At 43.7% G+C, this 17,387-nt stretch overlaps 1 protein-coding gene and 1 long non-coding RNA gene across 3 annotated transcripts in view; one reads left to right on the plus strand and one right to left on the minus strand.

Moving 5' to 3' along the window:
• The window catches only part of SEMA6A (semaphorin 6A), a 133,651-nt gene continuing 116,264 nt past the window's right edge, over positions 1 to 17,387 (minus strand). The window contains exons 19-20 of one of the 2 annotated variants that reach the window (XR_007461650.1): positions 2,890 to 4,333; positions 1 to 2,365 (exon numbers count right to left, since the gene is read on the minus strand). Coding sequence is in view for 1 of the 2 variants with exons in the window: in XM_049649061.1 (XP_049505018.1) it covers positions 3,135 to 4,333 (1,199 nt within the window). In the remaining variant the exon portion in view is untranslated. Of the gene's footprint in view, positions 4,334 to 17,387 lie in introns of both variants that reach the window. The other variant, XM_049649061.1, reaches the window with a different exon arrangement.
• The window catches only part of LOC125935413 (uncharacterized), a 27,835-nt gene continuing 14,755 nt past the window's right edge, over positions 4,308 to 17,387 (plus strand). The window contains exon 1 of the long non-coding RNA XR_007461651.1: positions 4,308 to 6,198. This is a non-coding gene — a long non-coding RNA (uncharacterized LOC125935413). The remainder of the gene's footprint in view (positions 6,199 to 17,387) is intronic.

Genomic DNA, 17,387 nt, shown 5'->3' on the forward strand with positions numbered 1-17,387 from the left:
TAATGTAGAACAGTCTTGTTTTATTACTTTTAAGTCATAAAGAGCCTTTTCCTTGTTTTTTTTTTTTTTTTTTGTTTTGTCTTTTTTTTTCCTTTTTTTTCTTTTCTTTTTTTTTTCTTCCCATTTTACAACATACATTAAGTCATGAATCAGATGTTAGGGGATGTGGAGATGGAAGGAAAATTGGTGACGTCACAATATTTTTACAACTTTACAACAAATATAAATCTGAGTTTGTTGCATCTACCAGTGTCTAGCAAGGGTGGAAAGCAAAGGCACACTCAGGTTTATGGACCCTCCCCCCACGCGCAGTGGGGAAAAAAAAAGGGGAAGGAAATGCTTAAATGCAAAAGACCAGCTCAATACAAGTGGGCATTTCAGGGAGAACACAGCAAGTGAGGAGTTGTGGGGATGTGGGATGGAAGTTTTGACACAGGTCTCCGTAACACGGCTGAGGCAATGATGCCCACGCATGGGGGACAAGACAGTGGGTGCTGCGTGGCCAATGCTCTTGGGAGTCAAGTGTGGGGGAGAAGGTAGCAGGGGGGTGTATACCCATCACTTTCCTAAGTAAGTTCTGCATTTCCAAAGAAAAGTCAAGGTAAAAAACAATTATCCCAGTTTCTAGAAAAGACTTCATGGTTTCAGGGCACGGAATTCTCAGGAGGTGAACATTGATTCCGCTCACAAAACAAAATAAAAACAGGACAACACAAAACAGCAAAAACCTAGCCCGCACGGCAGCAAAGCTGCAAGGGATGTTTACAGGAAAGGAAGGCCATATGCACGTGTCCTCATTACACACCTAGGTCTCTGATTATGGAGGTACCACGTTTTCACCAGCCACCTCAAAATTGTCCAAAATAGTCTTTTTTTGAAATTTTTTTTCTTTTAAAGACAAGACTAAACCCAGAAGATCAAACTGGAAATAAAGAGAAATAAAGAGGCCACCAAATATACTGTTTAACTGTTTAAGAACACAACAACCCAAAACAATGCTCACCGTTTACAGTATGTTGACAATTTTTTTGTTCATGATAGAGTAAACAAAAGTCCCCTCTGTGTGCTCCAGCTAATGAAAACCAGGGGGGAGCACACACCCTCCCACCCCGCCCCCGTACAAACAATAACAACACAAGGATGAAGAAAGTTTTTAAAAAATTAAAAATCTTCCACCCCAGTCAATGTTTTTGCAGCATCCGTTGTGATTGGCTTTGTACTTGGAGTTACTCATCCATCATAGCAGGGACCAGCCCGCCTGCATCTATTTCCACGTCATTTCTTTGTGTGCAGCTCACGTGTGTGCTGAGCCCATGGCTTGGAGACACCTCCCAGGTGCCTGGCAACCGCACACAGCGTGTTCTCCAGCCAGAGGACACAGCAGAAATGAGGAGCTGGGACGTTAGACCCTTCTCTGCTGGCCAATGAGGATATCACCATGTTGAAATGATCTGAGAATATAAGGGAAGGAGGGAACGCTGGAGGGAGAAAGGGTATTGCCACCCACAACACTGGGGGCCATGCTTGGTAGCACAGCCAAGGGGTGGGTGGAGTTGGCACTAGAAGGAAGTGTGAATCGGAGGGCGTGGTGCCGCCCAGCTCTCCCAGGCTGCAGGATTATTACCATCACCACTACATTCTTCTTCCATCTGCTAGATGCTAATCTTCCAGAGGGCTGGAGTGGGGGTGGGGGGAGGGAGGGTCAAATAAATATCTGCATTTATTTCAAAAGGGGGGGGAAGTGGATCATAACGACAGTTTACAAGTGTACACAACTCAGGGTGTAAGGCACAAATTTACATGTGGAAAAGAGGCTATTCACAGATGTAACCCCACGAAAAACCCGTGTGAGCAAACCATTAATTTATGCAAGGTAGCAGCCAGCGTATTAATTAGTTCACACCTTTAGTGGATTTTGTTTGCGGTCTCACATGCAAGGTGAAATGAGATGGGTATCACAAGCTGGTGCCTTCACAGAAAGTAGGAACCACTGACAAAGCCATGTTGGCAGAAATGGGACGCGGATGTGTCATTCTAAAAGTTCCTCTCCCGGTTGCTTTCGAAGTTAGGATCTGGAAGGACTTTTAAGCTAATTAATTTTTTGCATGTTACAGGCCAGAGACCTGGCCAGCAAATTAACTGGTTGATTTGAATAAATATTCCCCTGTCAACTTTTTTCCTTTAGCTAGAGATCAGACAGTCCAAACACAAAGCTCAGAATTCCAGCTCCAACTTATTTACTCAGTGAATTTATTGTAAAAATAAACTCAATTATTCCAGTTAATGGATTTCACGTTAAATAGTTTAACTTTCAAGGGGCTTTCTGAAGAGCTGTTCATAGGATGGTATATGGAAGAGTCCTTTCCTTAAGGAAAAAAAAAAAAAGGGTGAACAATAAATAAAGAGTTACTTGCGTTAACGGTCACGTTATTTCATTAAAAGAGAGGAGCAGAAATCTATGACATAGTTGCCCAACATGGCATTAATCTGCTAATAACAGAAAGCTGTAACACTGGTGGGCATTTCACAGTATCTGAGCATAGTAAACTTCTGCCATTGTTAAAGTCTGAGTTAGAATTATCAATGAATCCTTTATTTTTTTGTCTTTTGAATTTTCATGATTTTTAAAAATGTATTTGTGTTTTGCAGGTGGAACGCCAGCCCTGCTCGGCAGCGCCCGGTGCGGTCATGGACAAAGACGTTGCAGTCGTTCACCTGTGTGTGCGTGTGTGTGCGCGCGTGTGTGTGGGTGCGCGCGCGCGCGCGTGTGTGGGAGAGCCTATGCGCGTGCGCGTGTGCGCGCGCGCATGCGTGTGGGGGTGGGGGTGGGTGGCTATGTGCTTTTGGCTCATGTTTGTGATGATAATTTAAGTCTTTCGTGAGTCCGACCTGTTGCACGGTGTTCGGGGAGAGTGAAGTCCGAGAATGGAGGTGAGTCCCGCGTCGCAAACCTTCACCAAACCACGTGGCCCAATTTCCCAGAGTCCCCCGGCATCCCCGAGGGGGACCCAGCGTCCTCTGCTCCGCCGCGGCCATCTTGGTCTGGTGGGTACTCAGGCAGTGGAGGGCCTCGCCGAGCTGAGCGCGCGCCTGGCCTTTCCCGCTGGTTCGACACCTGACCCCTCCCCCTGGGATTATGTACACGCGTCATTGGGCTTCATGGATGTGGAAAGGGGGGCAAAGGAGGGTTTGGGGGGTACGTCCGGCTTTAGCGAGGGTGTGCGCTTCAGCCCCGACCTCGTCAGCGAGTTGTAGGCGTTGAGGCTGGGCTGCCGCGAAACAGTCACGGCCTGGCCGGAGGGAGGCGCGCCGTGCACCTGGATCGAGTCCACCCGCTGCGGGGCGGGGGGCGGGTTGTCTCCCCGGCCAAAGCTCTGGTTTCTGGACAGGTGGGAGGAATTGGAGCAGTTAGTATTGTTTCTTTTGAGAGTGGTGGCCTGGTGGCTTCTCGTTAGCGAGTTCGTGGGGTAGCTCCTCTTATAGTCAAGGCCGTAGGAGGAGGAGTGGTGCATTTCCAGCCGCTTGCTCAGGCCGTTCTGAGACAGGGAGGCTCCCGGAGGGCCCAGGGAGGCCTCCCGCTGGGGGACTTTGGGGGGCAGGCTGTCCAGGTTCTCCACGAGGTTCACCCCGTGGTTGGGACTCTTGCTGCTGAGATGCTCCTTGATGGTCTTATACTCCAGGGTGGCCGCCTGGTCCTCCAGCGCCATCTGGGCCACCTCGCTCATTTTGGGCTGGTCCACGTACTCATGCGGATAGCCCTGCTGCGTGATGGGCAGGACCACCACGCTGGGGATGTGGCTGGGGGAGGCCCGGAGGGGCAGGTCCGTGGGGATCACGGGGGAGCCCATGGGGGGCATGTCCTTGGTGCACGCATTGATGAGGTTCTGGTTCCTCTCCCACTCGCGGCTGCCGCGGCTGGGCTTCCGCTTCTGCTGCAGTGTTGGGGTGGACTCCGGGGTGGGCAAGGCCGCCAGGTCTAAGTGGTGCTGATCAGCCTTGATGAGCATCTTGGCCGTGTTGCCGGGAGTGGCGAGCTTGCCGTTGTGCATGAGTGGTGTGAGGATGGCCTCCGGCTTCGGGTCTTTGGACTGGCTGTCCCCAAAGAGGCCGCTGAGCTTGGTGACGCTGCTCATGGAGCCCCGGCGCGAGTGGGTGAGCTCCTTCTCTTTGCGCTGCACGGCGGACACGTCTTTGCGCCTGTGGTCACAGACGCAATAGACGATGATGCCAGAGAAGACGGCCCCCATGACAAAAGCCAGGATGACCGCAATGGCCAAGAGGGTGACGGGCACGAGCTGGTCATGGCCTTTGAGGTAACTTTCCCGAATCACTCCTGCAATAGACATCGCATACAGTTTTAAGACATGAAAGCACACCGCGAGGCTTATTTTGGTTTGAAGTTCACCCCGTTAATTAATAACAGTAATAAGTGACAATAGCACCTCTGCACAACTTGTCTTGGGGCGCAGCTTGCCAAATGTTAACTAATTAACCCCCCCCCCCCCGTAGAGTATGCAAATAGACTTCCTTTGTTGCTTCTTTGTGTTCTGAAAAAGTGCTTTAACCTCTGTCAAGTATATGCTCTTTCTACTTTGTTTCAGCCCCTGGAATATGATGATTTTTCATTTCCAGAATTTGTTCCTCCTCCTTTCCCCCTTCATCTTTTTTCCATCTTACCCTCATAACATTGGGATAATGGAGATATTTTGAGTATGGGAGAGGAAGAGGCAACAATTTTATGCCCATTAAATGAACAAATGGCACAACGCTCTAGGCTTCCAGGGTCTTTTCTTATGACTTCTTTGTGGGGCCCATGGCCTCTATCTGGAGAAAAGCTGTGTTTGCATTTCAGGCAACTGGAGGAAAGAGCACGTGTGTCATTTACAGTGAAAGAAAACAGTTAAAGCTCACATTACAAATGTTTATGCTGATTTTGTATCATCCTTCTCAAAAAAAAAACAACCCACAAAAACCCATGTGCACTCAATTTCAGGTAAATATGCTGAATATGTGAATGAAGCTCTTCCTTCCTTAAACTGAAAGAATATTTAAGGGGAAGAAAAAGACCATTTGGGGCCCTGTAGTGGGTTTGAGAAGCGTCAGGTCTCATTATTACAGTTAGGGTTTGCTGCCACGGTGAGATTCTTCTGCAGAGCTAATCTCTTCAATTTAATAAAAATTATGTGACTACACCCGTCAATAATCTTACACTACATTAACCGAGATGCTGTATTTTTGAAGAAAGTTGCTTTCTCCCTGTTCCTGCTTAATCAGCCACCAAGCTGAGAGACTCTAATCAAATGGAAACACTGAAGCTCTTAGTTTTTAATACCAAGTGAGAATACACATCACAATTGTCAGATCTTAAGTGCTTGATGCGGTAGCTAAAAACAAAATCTCAAATACCTCAATTCCTGCCTCTGGAGAGTGAAAGAACATGAATACGTTAGAGATACTGCATGGGCTGAGGAAATATAAACATTGTTCCTATTATGGAAATGATAGTAAGACAGAAAATGTACCTTCTTTGGTCTCAGGAGAAACATTTTTCATCTACTAAATCAACTCTTTCTGGAATATGTTTAATGTATTTTACTGGCAGATATTGCTGGCACAGAATTAGAATGAAGCAAAATGAAACTCTTACCCCTTCCTAAACCCACAACATGCAACCCTTCAACTTCTGCTGAGATACTTTGTAACCATCACAGCTGAGACCTTGAAGAAGTGCAGCTTTGTCATGGGATCTTTCTGCTAAAATATTTTGATTGGTGAAGCCGTGGTTTTAAAACTCAGAAGCCTTTGCCTGTGGAAAAGAACATTCTCTTTCTCTTTTCTTTCTAAACATTCCTCCTCCCCCCAGTTGTGACATCACAGTTGGTTGCTGTGGAAATGATTGTCCTGTGACAAAGGATTGTGACTTCAGGGGCGAATAAATAGAAGCAGCAGATACCTCTTGAGAAGCAAAGATTCTGTGATTAAACAAATGCCCTTGGTAATGAAGGGCAGGGCAGGCACTTCACCCAGGGAAAAAGTCTGTAAGATGGCAAGATTCTGAATAATTTCCAAATGTGACACTTCTCAAATATTTCCAGATTTATCTTCGTGAACTTTTAAGGGGGTAGAAACAGAGAAGCAAAAAACAGCAGGGGATTCAGCTATAACTCACACCTTTTATATCGTGGAGTTTCCCAAACGGTGAGGTGCCTTGCATTTAAATCTGTTTTAATACCTAGTCACAGAGGAACTGTGCTAATGAAAATTTCTTCCTTAAATTTGCATTTCCTTGTTGTAATGCTGAAATAGCAACTGATTTTCTTTCGGTTTTGATTATGTTTGGTGTTCTATTGAACATCATTTTTAACCACCTACATACAATGGCACAAAAATGTACACCTGTGAATAAAATGGGTTTGATTTCCCTCATTAACTTGGTGATCTCAGTGAATTTTAACCACAGGGTAGACCTCGCCCATGGGGTGGGGGTGGGGGGAACTAGGTAAATTTTTCTTAGTGGGTATTTCATGGATCTCTTCTTGGCAACACTATTTATGGGGCTGTGTCTTCCCAATAAATGCATACTTATAATAGGTAGTTATCTACAGTTGACTTTGGTATTTTACAATTTAAATTGCCTCTCAGCTTGAGAGGAACTGGGAAAGAAGAATAAGGCTAAAGCAGTCCCATGTATTTTATTCATTATTTAATTGGGAAAAATGTAAAAGTTTCAAGGTTATCCAGGGCTGCTTTACTTTTAGTTCCCAAATATTCCTCTTTGATGTCTGAAGGTCCTTGACTGTCTTAATCTCATGGAAAGCACTTGCACTTTTACTGGGAAGAACATTTTTAAGGGAATAACATTTGAGTTCAAGTTTTTGGTTGTTAACAAATCAAGTAGGGTCTGACCTTTGAGAAAAATGGTGTCTCACCCCTCCCCCATCCCCCCCCCATCTCATTTTGTTATGTAAATAGTGCCCTTAAAAAACTTGCATCCCTTCAGTTTTGAGATCACTACCATGAAGCAGGTGGCTTCCCTCATCTGCTTGTGTAAATTCAGAAATCCCATGTCCAAAGTTGGAAATAGATCAGAGATTAAGTTGAAAGAGCAGTCAAGAAGACAAGTTCTAAGTTATTCTTGGAAAATGCCTTCCAAACTTAAAGCTTTCTGCTTATATCGTGAAAAGGGCAAAGGGGCATTCATGGAAATGATTGCATCAACTTTGTGACATTGGTCACTGTCAAGAACTAAACACACTGGGTTTGTCAGAGGGGTGGGGGTGCAACCAGCACTAGCGGTCTCCGAAGGCCTGGGGTCTTAAGCTCCCACTTGCTGTTGTGCGACCTTTCTGGCAGGTGACTTATGTCTCTGGGCCTCAGTTGTTTCATTTGCAACTCTTAAAGCCTTCCGGGGTTCTTGCAAGAATCTAATGAAGTGACGAATAAGAAAGAACTTAAATGCTGTAGTTTGCTGGACAAATCTGAAGGTCAAAAGAAGCCACAGAAGAGAAGTGGGTTAGTAGCTTACTGAGGGCATAAGAGTAATAGTCACAGCTGCTCCATTTCATTCCATTTGTTATGTATGGGTCTCCCTGGGGAGGAGGGCGGACCTGCCCTTCCCAGCTCCAGACCTTGTGCTGTCCAAATGCTGCCAAAGGGATGATGTGTTGAGGCAACGTAAGAGAGCACATACCTCTGTTTCAGGACTGCCTGTAGGTTCTGCATTGTGAAGTAAGTAAAACAACAAAAGCGGGAAATGTTGAACAAAACACGGTGATTATAGACTTCTGGTGGACTAATAATCTTGGATTCAGCTCCTTGAGGGCAGGGACTCTAGTTTATATGCATTTATAACCTTTACTATCACCAGGGATCTTAGTTGGGCACTTGATAAATGATTATTGAATAAATGGGTTTGCAGTACATTGTAGAGACCCTTTTAAGTGGGCCTCTAAAGTTGGTGGGTCATTTTTGGAGTGACCATAACCTGAAGTCACAGAACCAAATTAGATCTCCATCCATAGAACAGAATATAATAATACTAACATCCATTAGACAAAACAAATTTATAAAGGTGCTCCGTGTATGTTCAAAATGATAATGAGGAACTATTTGAAAAATCAAAAGAAATTCATTCTGGGATAATTCCAAAAGAGATGTTGAGGGTAAATGAGTTATTTGTAACAACTGGGTGCTCTGGTGGAATTAAATAATTGAATAATTCAAAAAAAATACAACTCTTTAAAGGGAGCTGGCTGAACATCATTGCTTCTGATGTTGCATGGAAATCCTGGGGAAGTGGAGGGGCCTTTGTAGGGTGGCATACTCCATCTCCAGGTATCTCACTCCCCGCCCCCCCCCCCCCCCCCAACTAGGAGGACCAATAAGAGTTGGCTTCTCTATCCTGGGGCATTGAAATGCCTTCCTCTACCAACTCCTGGGCCTTTTACTCTCACCAGTCGAAAATGGGGCATATAATGAAAACAGTATCTGAAACAGCCTTTGCATTGATTCATTAACCACCAACTATTTCTCACCAGTCATGAGGTGCTAAATGGTTATTCTTTCCACCTTCCTATTGCAGGAAGCAAGGCACACAATGGCTTAGAGATTTCTCTGAAATCATGTCTTAAATTGGCAGAACTGAGAAAGAATAGAATCTTCACTTTTTTCCCCCTGAGGTGAGAGAGTTTTTAGATGCTGGAGGGTTGCAGAGGGAGGTCTCAGAGGGACAATTTTAAGCTCTTTGGAGGCTGAAGCCATGAAAAGATTATGAACAACCCCACCCTCCAGGCCCTGCAAAATGTAATTAAAATAAGAACAGTTACAAACTTCAAGGAAGTCCAACACAATTCTAACTTTTCCCACGATGACCACATGAAGGCATATTGAAATTTCAAACACCAGATTGTTATATATAATAAGGTTTCCGGTAGCCCTTCTCTTGGGTTCTCTACAATTGCCTAGTCTGCCCTGGAAGCCCAGTGCCAGGCTCTGGGACAGCAGACCTCAGAAAAGATGCCCTCTTGGACTGTAATGTTCTTGGTGCCTTCAGCAGGCATCTACTGAGCACAGACCAAAGCACTGTGCCAGGTTGTGGAGAGACAAAGGTGAAGGAGGCACAAACCCTGCGATCCAGTTAAGGGAGAGGGCAGGTGCTCACATGTGAGCATCCAAAGTGTTTGGAAGCATCAAGAGATACACTGCTTCTGCTTCAGCCTAGGAAGTGGCGTTTAAGGCAGGCCTTAAGGATGTGGAGGATGGCAGCTGAAGCAGCAGTAAGAACCAATGCACAGAGGGAAGGAAGTGAAAGCTGTGTTCATAATGGTCGATAGTTGAACTCCCATCTAGTCACTCATGCTATAGACACCAGCCACTTGGCTATCCTCTCACTTGCTTCTGGACTTTCACATAGTCTCTTCCCTCTGTCCTGAATATCCCTGCTCACCTCCCACTCCTCTGACCCTCTCCTTTAGGCCTCGGCTTAAAAGAGGAAGCCTTCTCCAACTTCTTCCAACTGGGTTAGCTCTTTCCTAAGTTCCCCAGAGACCTTAACTTCTCTCTCTTAACTCATCACTTTTACATTACTGTACGTTTGTTCTTCTCTAGGAGGGAGATATACCCCTAAATTCCCAGGCATAAAGGTGCTCGGTAAATATCTGTTAAATAGTGAATGAATGCATGAGTACTTGTAGAGGCAACAGAAGAGTGAGAGCTGATCACCATTTGGAAGCAGGCTGTGAAAAGCCTTGAATGACTGAAAAAGACATGGTGGACAAGCCAGTTTTGGAAGGAAAGTCTTGGTTAACTTACCTGCAATTCTAAGGGTTGTCTTGCCTGAGAAGGCTGACTTTCAGCTTACTCTGCTTGACGTTGACTCCATTATTCGAAAAAACTACTGGCTTCAGAGTCAACAGCTTTGCCTCAGAAGTACAGGTAGTCCGCCTGAGTTTACTATAACTTTTTAAAATTAAAACTTGTTCTCCACTATACTTATCTGCTGTATCCTACAGAAGCTGGGAGATGTCTGTTCTATCAAAGCATGCAACAAGACACACAAACGAAAAGTACACAAAATCACTGCACCTGTTAAGCTAAATACCAAGGAGGAGCCCTCCCCATCCCCACCAATTACCTTGCTAAGTATAGGAGCCCCTGGCAGCTAGGACCTTGAAATGGTTAAGTGTGCACTTTCCCCTCTCACCCCTGTTCACTGGACTGCCTGTTTCGGAGCTGCTGTGATATGATGGATGTGTCTGTCTCCATAGTGAAGTGATTAATAGGCATCTGTGTAAAGCAGACCCGATGACCACAAAGACAACAAAGCCTCTCTGTGTCCTTTAGAGACATATGCAAAGGCAAAAAGGAGAATGGACATTTCCTTCGCCGCGGAGCCAGAGAGAGTTTCGTGTTGGGTCTGAGAGCTAACAAAGATGGCAAAACACCAAGAAAAGCCCCCGGAGTAGGATCCCCTAAAAATAAACCCTTGATTTTCCTTTATAGTAAGACAAGCCTGCAATTTCCTTGAAATCCTCATAACAACTTGGGTGAATGGAATCTAACAACCCAATTTTTCTTGTTTGAAAATCTTATTGCAACAGAATGCCAGGCTGACAGTCCTACAAGGCACTATGAATGAATGAACCAATCATAGGCCAGGCATCATGGATGCTAACCACAGTGGACAGGCTGTAATCCCTGTTAAGGAGAGAAGAAAACAAATAGGGGAAAACCCTCGCTGGAGACAATTTATCCTCAAAGCCATGCCCCACCTGATGGAGATGACCATACTGAAAACGCAGTGGGAACTCTCTGTGGTTATCTCGGCAGGAAGGAGCCTTCTTCTTGTCTTGGGGCATAACGTGATCCAGATGGCTTAAGAATAAACTGAACCGCCAGCAGCCTTGGAAATGGGCTCAGAGTTTATAACTCAAACTTTCCTTTTCCTTTTTATTTTCCTTTTTTTTTTTTTTTTTTTTTTTCCTGGCAGGCTGAAGATTAGGTACTAGGAGGCGCCATGGTCTTCAAGATGTATGAAGTTAATGACTGATCATGCCAAAGTGGAGGCAGCTTCCTGGCTGCTTAATATCCTCAGTTCAGAAGCTGTTTTAAAACTCACATATTGAAATAGTGCTTACTGTGGTTGTCTGTGGGTGAATCTACTTCCAGTTCTCTCACCTTTGAAATTGATGCATTTTTAAAATTGTTGTTGGGATGCCATCACAGGTAGAAAAGGGAGAACGAGCATGAAGTTCGTTCTATTTCACATTTTTTAGAGGAGAAATAGCTTCATTTTGCCTTGTGTCAGTGGGAATCCTGGCATCTCTGATCCTTCTCTGCTGTACCCTTTTAGACACGGCACCACCAATGGGAATGCTACCTCCGTAGCATGGATTGAAGTCTAGATTGGGAGTCATGATGAGATAACTTTTAAAAGCCATATCCTGAAATGTGGGTCAGTGTTTTCACGTGTTAGAACTATCACTGTCTTTGTAAAGGTGATGATCATTTCAGATGGGCAAAGTTTTAGCAAAATTTGCATGGTTTATTTTCCTTTTTTTTTTTTTAAAGGTTTTCTTTCTAATTAGACTGGAAACCGAGTGTCTAAGGAGTTTCTTCTGAAACCAGACAAAACATTTCTATTTTCCGACTTTCTAATCCCATCTTTTTCCTTTGCTCTCACAAGGCATCAAAACCACAAAATGGGGAAGTGGATCTCCCACTAAAATTTCACTAATACTGTTAAATTCAGGTGATTCTTTGGATTATTTTCAGCGCTTTGATTTTTTTTCTCCACAAAGCAAAGACGACACAAATAGGAGGAAACAAGGCTGTTTGAATACTAAAGCTGCCAACTTAAACTTGCTGGAGATGTCATTCTTGGGATCTGGATTATGAATGAGGCTGGGTGTTACTGGTCAAGAACATGAACTGGTCAAGAACATGAACATAACGACCTGGGCTTAAGTCTTGGCTTTAGAACTAACGAGCTTTGTGATCTTGGACAAGTCACTTAGTCCCTCTGAGCATTAGTGGTGTTGGCTAGCAGATGGGTGTCATTGGAAGGATTTAATAGATTAAACGAATGAACGCATGTAAAGCACTTGGCATTGTGCAGGGCATTTGTTAATGGTCAATGTACTGTAATGGAAGTGTTTCTAGAATTTTGGACAGGTTACCTGCCTTGTACAGGGTCCAAGGTAGACTGCTTTAATGTGACACTTTGATAGGGTTTGATTGTGTCAGCCAAGAGTAGAAAAGTCAAGATTTAAAAAAAAAAAACGGGACGCCTGGGTGGCTCAGTCGGTTAGGCGTCTGACTTCGGCTCAGGTCATGATCTCTTAGTTCATGGGTTCGAGCCCCACATCGGGCTCTGTGCTGACAGCTCAGAGCCTGGAGCCTGCTTCCAATTCTGTCTCCCTGTCTGCCCCTCCCTCACTTATATTTTGTCTCTCTCTTTCAAACATAACATATACGTTAAAAAATTAAAAATAAAAAAATAAAACAAAATATTAGAGAAGGACCTTAAGTAGGATAACACATAACAACTTGGAAAGTGTCCCAAATCAGTGCTGCTCGATACCAGCATCACCTGGAACTTGTTAAACATACAAATCCCCGGGTCCTACCCAGACTTTCTGAATCAGAACCTCTGGCGTTGGGGCTCAGAAATTTGTGTTTTAACAAGGCCTCCAGATGATTCTTATTTTCACTACAACTTGAGCAACACTGCCCTGCGTGACACGAATGGTATGCCAGAAAACGAACGTTTAAAGTCCAGCCTCATGGACTACTGAGGCAATGCATTGCCAGACTTTCAACATGATTTCTAAAATAAATAAATAAATGCGGTGCTCCGTGGTCAAAGTATGAGGCTTTCGTGGGTCTCGGGTACGACCGTTCTTTACTGCGGTTACCGTATTCTGACAAAGAATACGAAGTTGATGTGATTTTGTTAGACAAACAAATCCCTCACACTTTCCCTTGGTACCTGACAGAAGCTTGACATATGGCCGAAAACACAGCAGCGCTGCTGTAAGAGAACCAGCCCAATTTGCTAGAGCCGAGAGCTGTTGGAAAAATGCCTGTGGTCTCTTTATCTGCCCCAGCATGAAGACACAGAGGGGAATTTCTGAGGCTCCCCGTCTCTGTCACAGGGGCCATCAGGTAGTGGTTGGTACTACAGAGCCCAGATATGTCCTAGATTGGGTAGGCCCAGTCAGAACTGAGTTGCAGGGCCAGAGGAGGAAGGTCCTCTGGGGAGCTCACCTCCGTTGGAGGCCTGCAGTCTTGGGTCAGGTCACCTTGCACCGACTCCGCTCAAACAATGCATCGCCACCAAGCAACCTTAGATAGTGGTGGTTCAGGGCGTCTTTCCTCCTACTTTTGCATGATCAGGCGAGAATAAGCAGCTCAGGAAAATTCTCTTATATTTCTGGATTGAAGGAGGGACTGGAGCTCATTCCCCAAACCAAGGTCCTGCTTTATAATATTAAAAATGCCTAACACAACAGTGTACTCAGCAGAGCTTAGTGCCTACAGATCTGCTGAGTTGAACTGAATCTGCAAATCCATAGAATTATATAAGACATTTTAAGTTACATTAAATTTCTGCTGTGTGCTTTTTAAATCATGCAGTGTAAGACCCATCAGCACTTAGGGTATATTTATTGCCTTAACAAATGTCAGATGATTGTGTCCAGTGTTATCTATTATTTATGAATAACAAGAGCCTGCAGGACTGGAAACGATAAGCTTTAATATGTCCAAAAGGTTAGGCATAATGCAGATTGCTGCCCTATAAATTTCTTGACACTATTTTCCCTCCTAATAAAGCACTGTCAATGGTGACTGTACCAAACTTCCATTATTTCTATACAGTTCATGACTGCTTCTGCCTTCGGTGAAGAAATGTAATTGCAGAAACATATTTAAAAAGAATGCATCCTTTAAAAATTATGAAGTTTAACAAATAAGTGGAGTGGGGAATTCCTATTATCCCATTAAAAATGAATCTGTTCACAAAGACGGTTCCCAGGCCGTAGGCTTACAAGAGCTTAAGAAACATTAATTAAAGATGACAAACCTCCGCACTGCCCGTAATTAGCTTTCTGACACCGATTAAGATCCCGTCTGCTGTGCACTCGGTATGTTTGAGGATAGCCCACCTAATTTTCACTAGTGTACTGGAGGGCCTTTCTGTCATTCAAGGTGCTGGGAGACTTACGTGTGCTGCAGCTTGTGTGGCTCCGTGCAGGCCGGCAACGCAGCCCAAACGCTTTGCAGGCCTCTTGACCTGTCCCTCGCACTGCCTGTGTCTCCCTGGGCCCGGTGCGCAAATACAGCTTTTCCAGCGTCTTTCTCTTTATGGTAAGGACATGAGTTATGCATTCTGAGCAATGCTTGCAGCTTTTGGGGCCGTTCTCATGTCCAATGTCAAGAAAGAGAAGCTGTCTTCAGGAAATTTCCCACTTTCCACTCTTTTGCCCTTACTGGACCACTTTGTCTATGGAGCAGTGATGTTTGCAAAGTGAAACTTGGAACAAGCATTTTTTTGGGGGGGGGGGGGGTGGGTCTGTTTACTTTTAAACTCTGGGACATGAGCTATCAGTAAGTTTTGAGATAAAGCTAATATTATGTTTCCAATATTACACGTGATCCAAAATACAGATGGACTCTTTACCATTTTATTGTTAGGACAAAACAAATTTTAGATGAACACCATGCAGTTGAACCAGTTAAAGAGCAAATTTTTAACGACTCCAGATGTTCAGTTAATAAGATCATGCCTAACTTAGTCCCTGTAGTCCTTGAAAGTTCCATTAAGCTGTCAGAAAACTTTGCCATTGTGCGTGTTTTTGTGCAAAAGATAGGAGAGAATGGAAAGAGATTGAGGGGAAAGGGTGGGGGTAAAATGATTTCGTGTCAAGGGTGATGTGGCTTGAAAAGTGGCTACAGATTAAAGGTAAGAAGCACCTCTAGAACGTGAATTGGTTTTTTAAGTTTAAGTTGCTGATTTTAGAAGAAAAAATTCAAGTCTCCAGAATCATAATTTAAGCCCTTCATTTTTTTGAGACAATGGATGTTAGGTTAAAAAAAAAAAGTTTTAGTTGGGATCTCTAGAAAAGGAGAATTCAAATATTGGCGTGCAGATTCAGGCAGGCAGGGAGATGAAACACCTTTCTACATGGCTGACATTTAACTTTTTTTTTCTTCTTCTACCCTTTCCACAATAATCTCATCAAGACCTTAGATAAATTCAGCAAGTTGTCAGGAGGATACAGAATTAATTAGATCAAATCTCCGTCCCTGCCTACACTGATGCAAGTACAATTCGAGCCTTCCACACGGGCTTCCCAGTCCTTGCCCTCCTCCCCAGCACATGCTACATGGAAACTTCCACATCACCTGTGGGGAAGCCCAGTGCCTGACCCTCTTACTATACTGCTTTCCTCAGTTATTCAAAGGAAAGCCAGAGACTACAAATTGATTCCTTTTCTGGTAGGTGATGGAGAAGTATTAAATATAGTGAAAATAAATGGTGGCTCCTGAATTATATTATCATTCTTTCCCAGGTACCCCCCCTCCCCCCCACAGTTTCAAAGTCTGATCTGGGTGAAAACTCTGTGCCATGTGCAACCAAGTTTTTCATGAAAGAGGCAGAGAAGCCCAGATTTGGAGTTCAGCTTGCTGGGGGCTTTACCTAGGATAGAGCTCTTTGCTTGGCAAGGAACATCTACGAGGTAAATGCCAACGATGTGTAGAAATAGACATGTTAGATCCAAAACGAATGCAAAATTCCAATTCCCAAACTTACTGTGTATGTGTAACTAATAACCTAATACTGTTGAGTGATCCCTTTATTATTTGTCTGTCCTCTTGATCTCTACCTTTCCCTCCCTCCCACCCTCCTTTCATCCCTTTTCCCCACTCATCCATCTTCCTCTCCCAACATTGCCTGTAGCTAGAGCCCAACCCCCTTAGCATGACTTTTAAGGCTCCAGACCACCATTTCAATGTCAAGTCCCATTCTGGACTCTGTAGACTCTCTCACTTTGGTCACAGCACATCACTTGTCTCTTTATCATTCATTACACTCTCTACTTGCCTAACTTCATGTCCTGGTCATGTCACTTACTGAACTTGAAATGTCCTTCTTCTCCCTTTTATCCTTTAATACTTTGCCAGGCCTTTCTCTAGCCCCGAACTTGGATCTGAGTTATGTCTCTCTTAATCCACTCTCAGAGCTCTACTGGCCCCTCTTTCCTTTACCTCTCTTACTCTCAGACTTCACTTTTGCCCCATTGGCTAGCCAGGAGGTCACCTGCATGTGCCCCCCTGAAAAACTATAATCTCCTTGAGTTGAGGACATATGTCGAATTCAGATCAGTATCCAATGTAACACTCATTTTATAGATAGCACCATTAGCTGAATGTCTGTTGAACGTATGAAGAAAGAAATTAAGGTTTTTGGTTTGCCTTTCTTTGAGACTGGAGCTGTTGTCACCATTATTAAACATATTTTCTGGTGCTTTCTGAATTCCAGTTAATTTCCTCTAACGCCATGGAAATGGAAAACAAAAGCAGCCATATAATTTAAAAAAAATACATATGGTTAACATCAACTGTTATAGTTGATAAAAACCTGAGGTTCAATAGAATTAGAAAGAATCAATAGTTTTGGGGCTCTTGGGTGGCTTAGTTGGGTAAGCATCTGACTTCGGTTCAGGTCATGATCTCACAGTTCATGAGTTTGAGCCCTGCATGGGGCTCTGTGCTGACAGCTCGGAGCCTGGAACCTGCTTTGGATTCTGTGTCTCCCTCTCTCTCTGCCCATCCCCCACTTGTACTGTATCAAAAATAAATAAACTTAAAAAATTTTTTTTAAATACAGAAAAGCATATAAATAATAATAATAATAAAATAATAGTTTTAACTATGCCCCTGTTTAGGAACAGTTTGTTTTCTGAGCCTTTCTCGGTTAAAAGTGGCATTTGAAAGCCTGTTTTCCAGTGATAATCTTTTAATTTTAAATCTATCACATTTCAAACATGTATGTAACTTCTGGTGATAATTCTCTGAAATTATACGTAATAATATTTTCACAGAATGAAAATTTTAATTTCTCTTATAAAGGTTATTCTAGGTTTTCTAAGAGTTAGAGGATAGTTGTAATCTAGAGATTAGATATATATTCACTGAAGTCAAATTATCAGCGGTCTCTTTGAATAGGATAGCCAGGTAGTATACAGAATATCTGGTTAAATTTCAACTTCAGCTAAACAATAACGTTTTAGTATAAGAATGTCTCATGCAATCCATGGGACATAATTACAGTAAAAATCATTGGCTTATCTGAAATTGAACTAGGAATTCTGTATTTTTTCTAG

Source organism: Panthera uncia (assembly GCF_023721935.1).
Source record: "Panthera uncia isolate 11264 chromosome A1 unlocalized genomic scaffold, Puncia_PCG_1.0 HiC_scaffold_17, whole genome shotgun sequence".
NCBI lineage: Eukaryota > Metazoa > Chordata > Mammalia > Carnivora > Felidae > Panthera > Panthera uncia.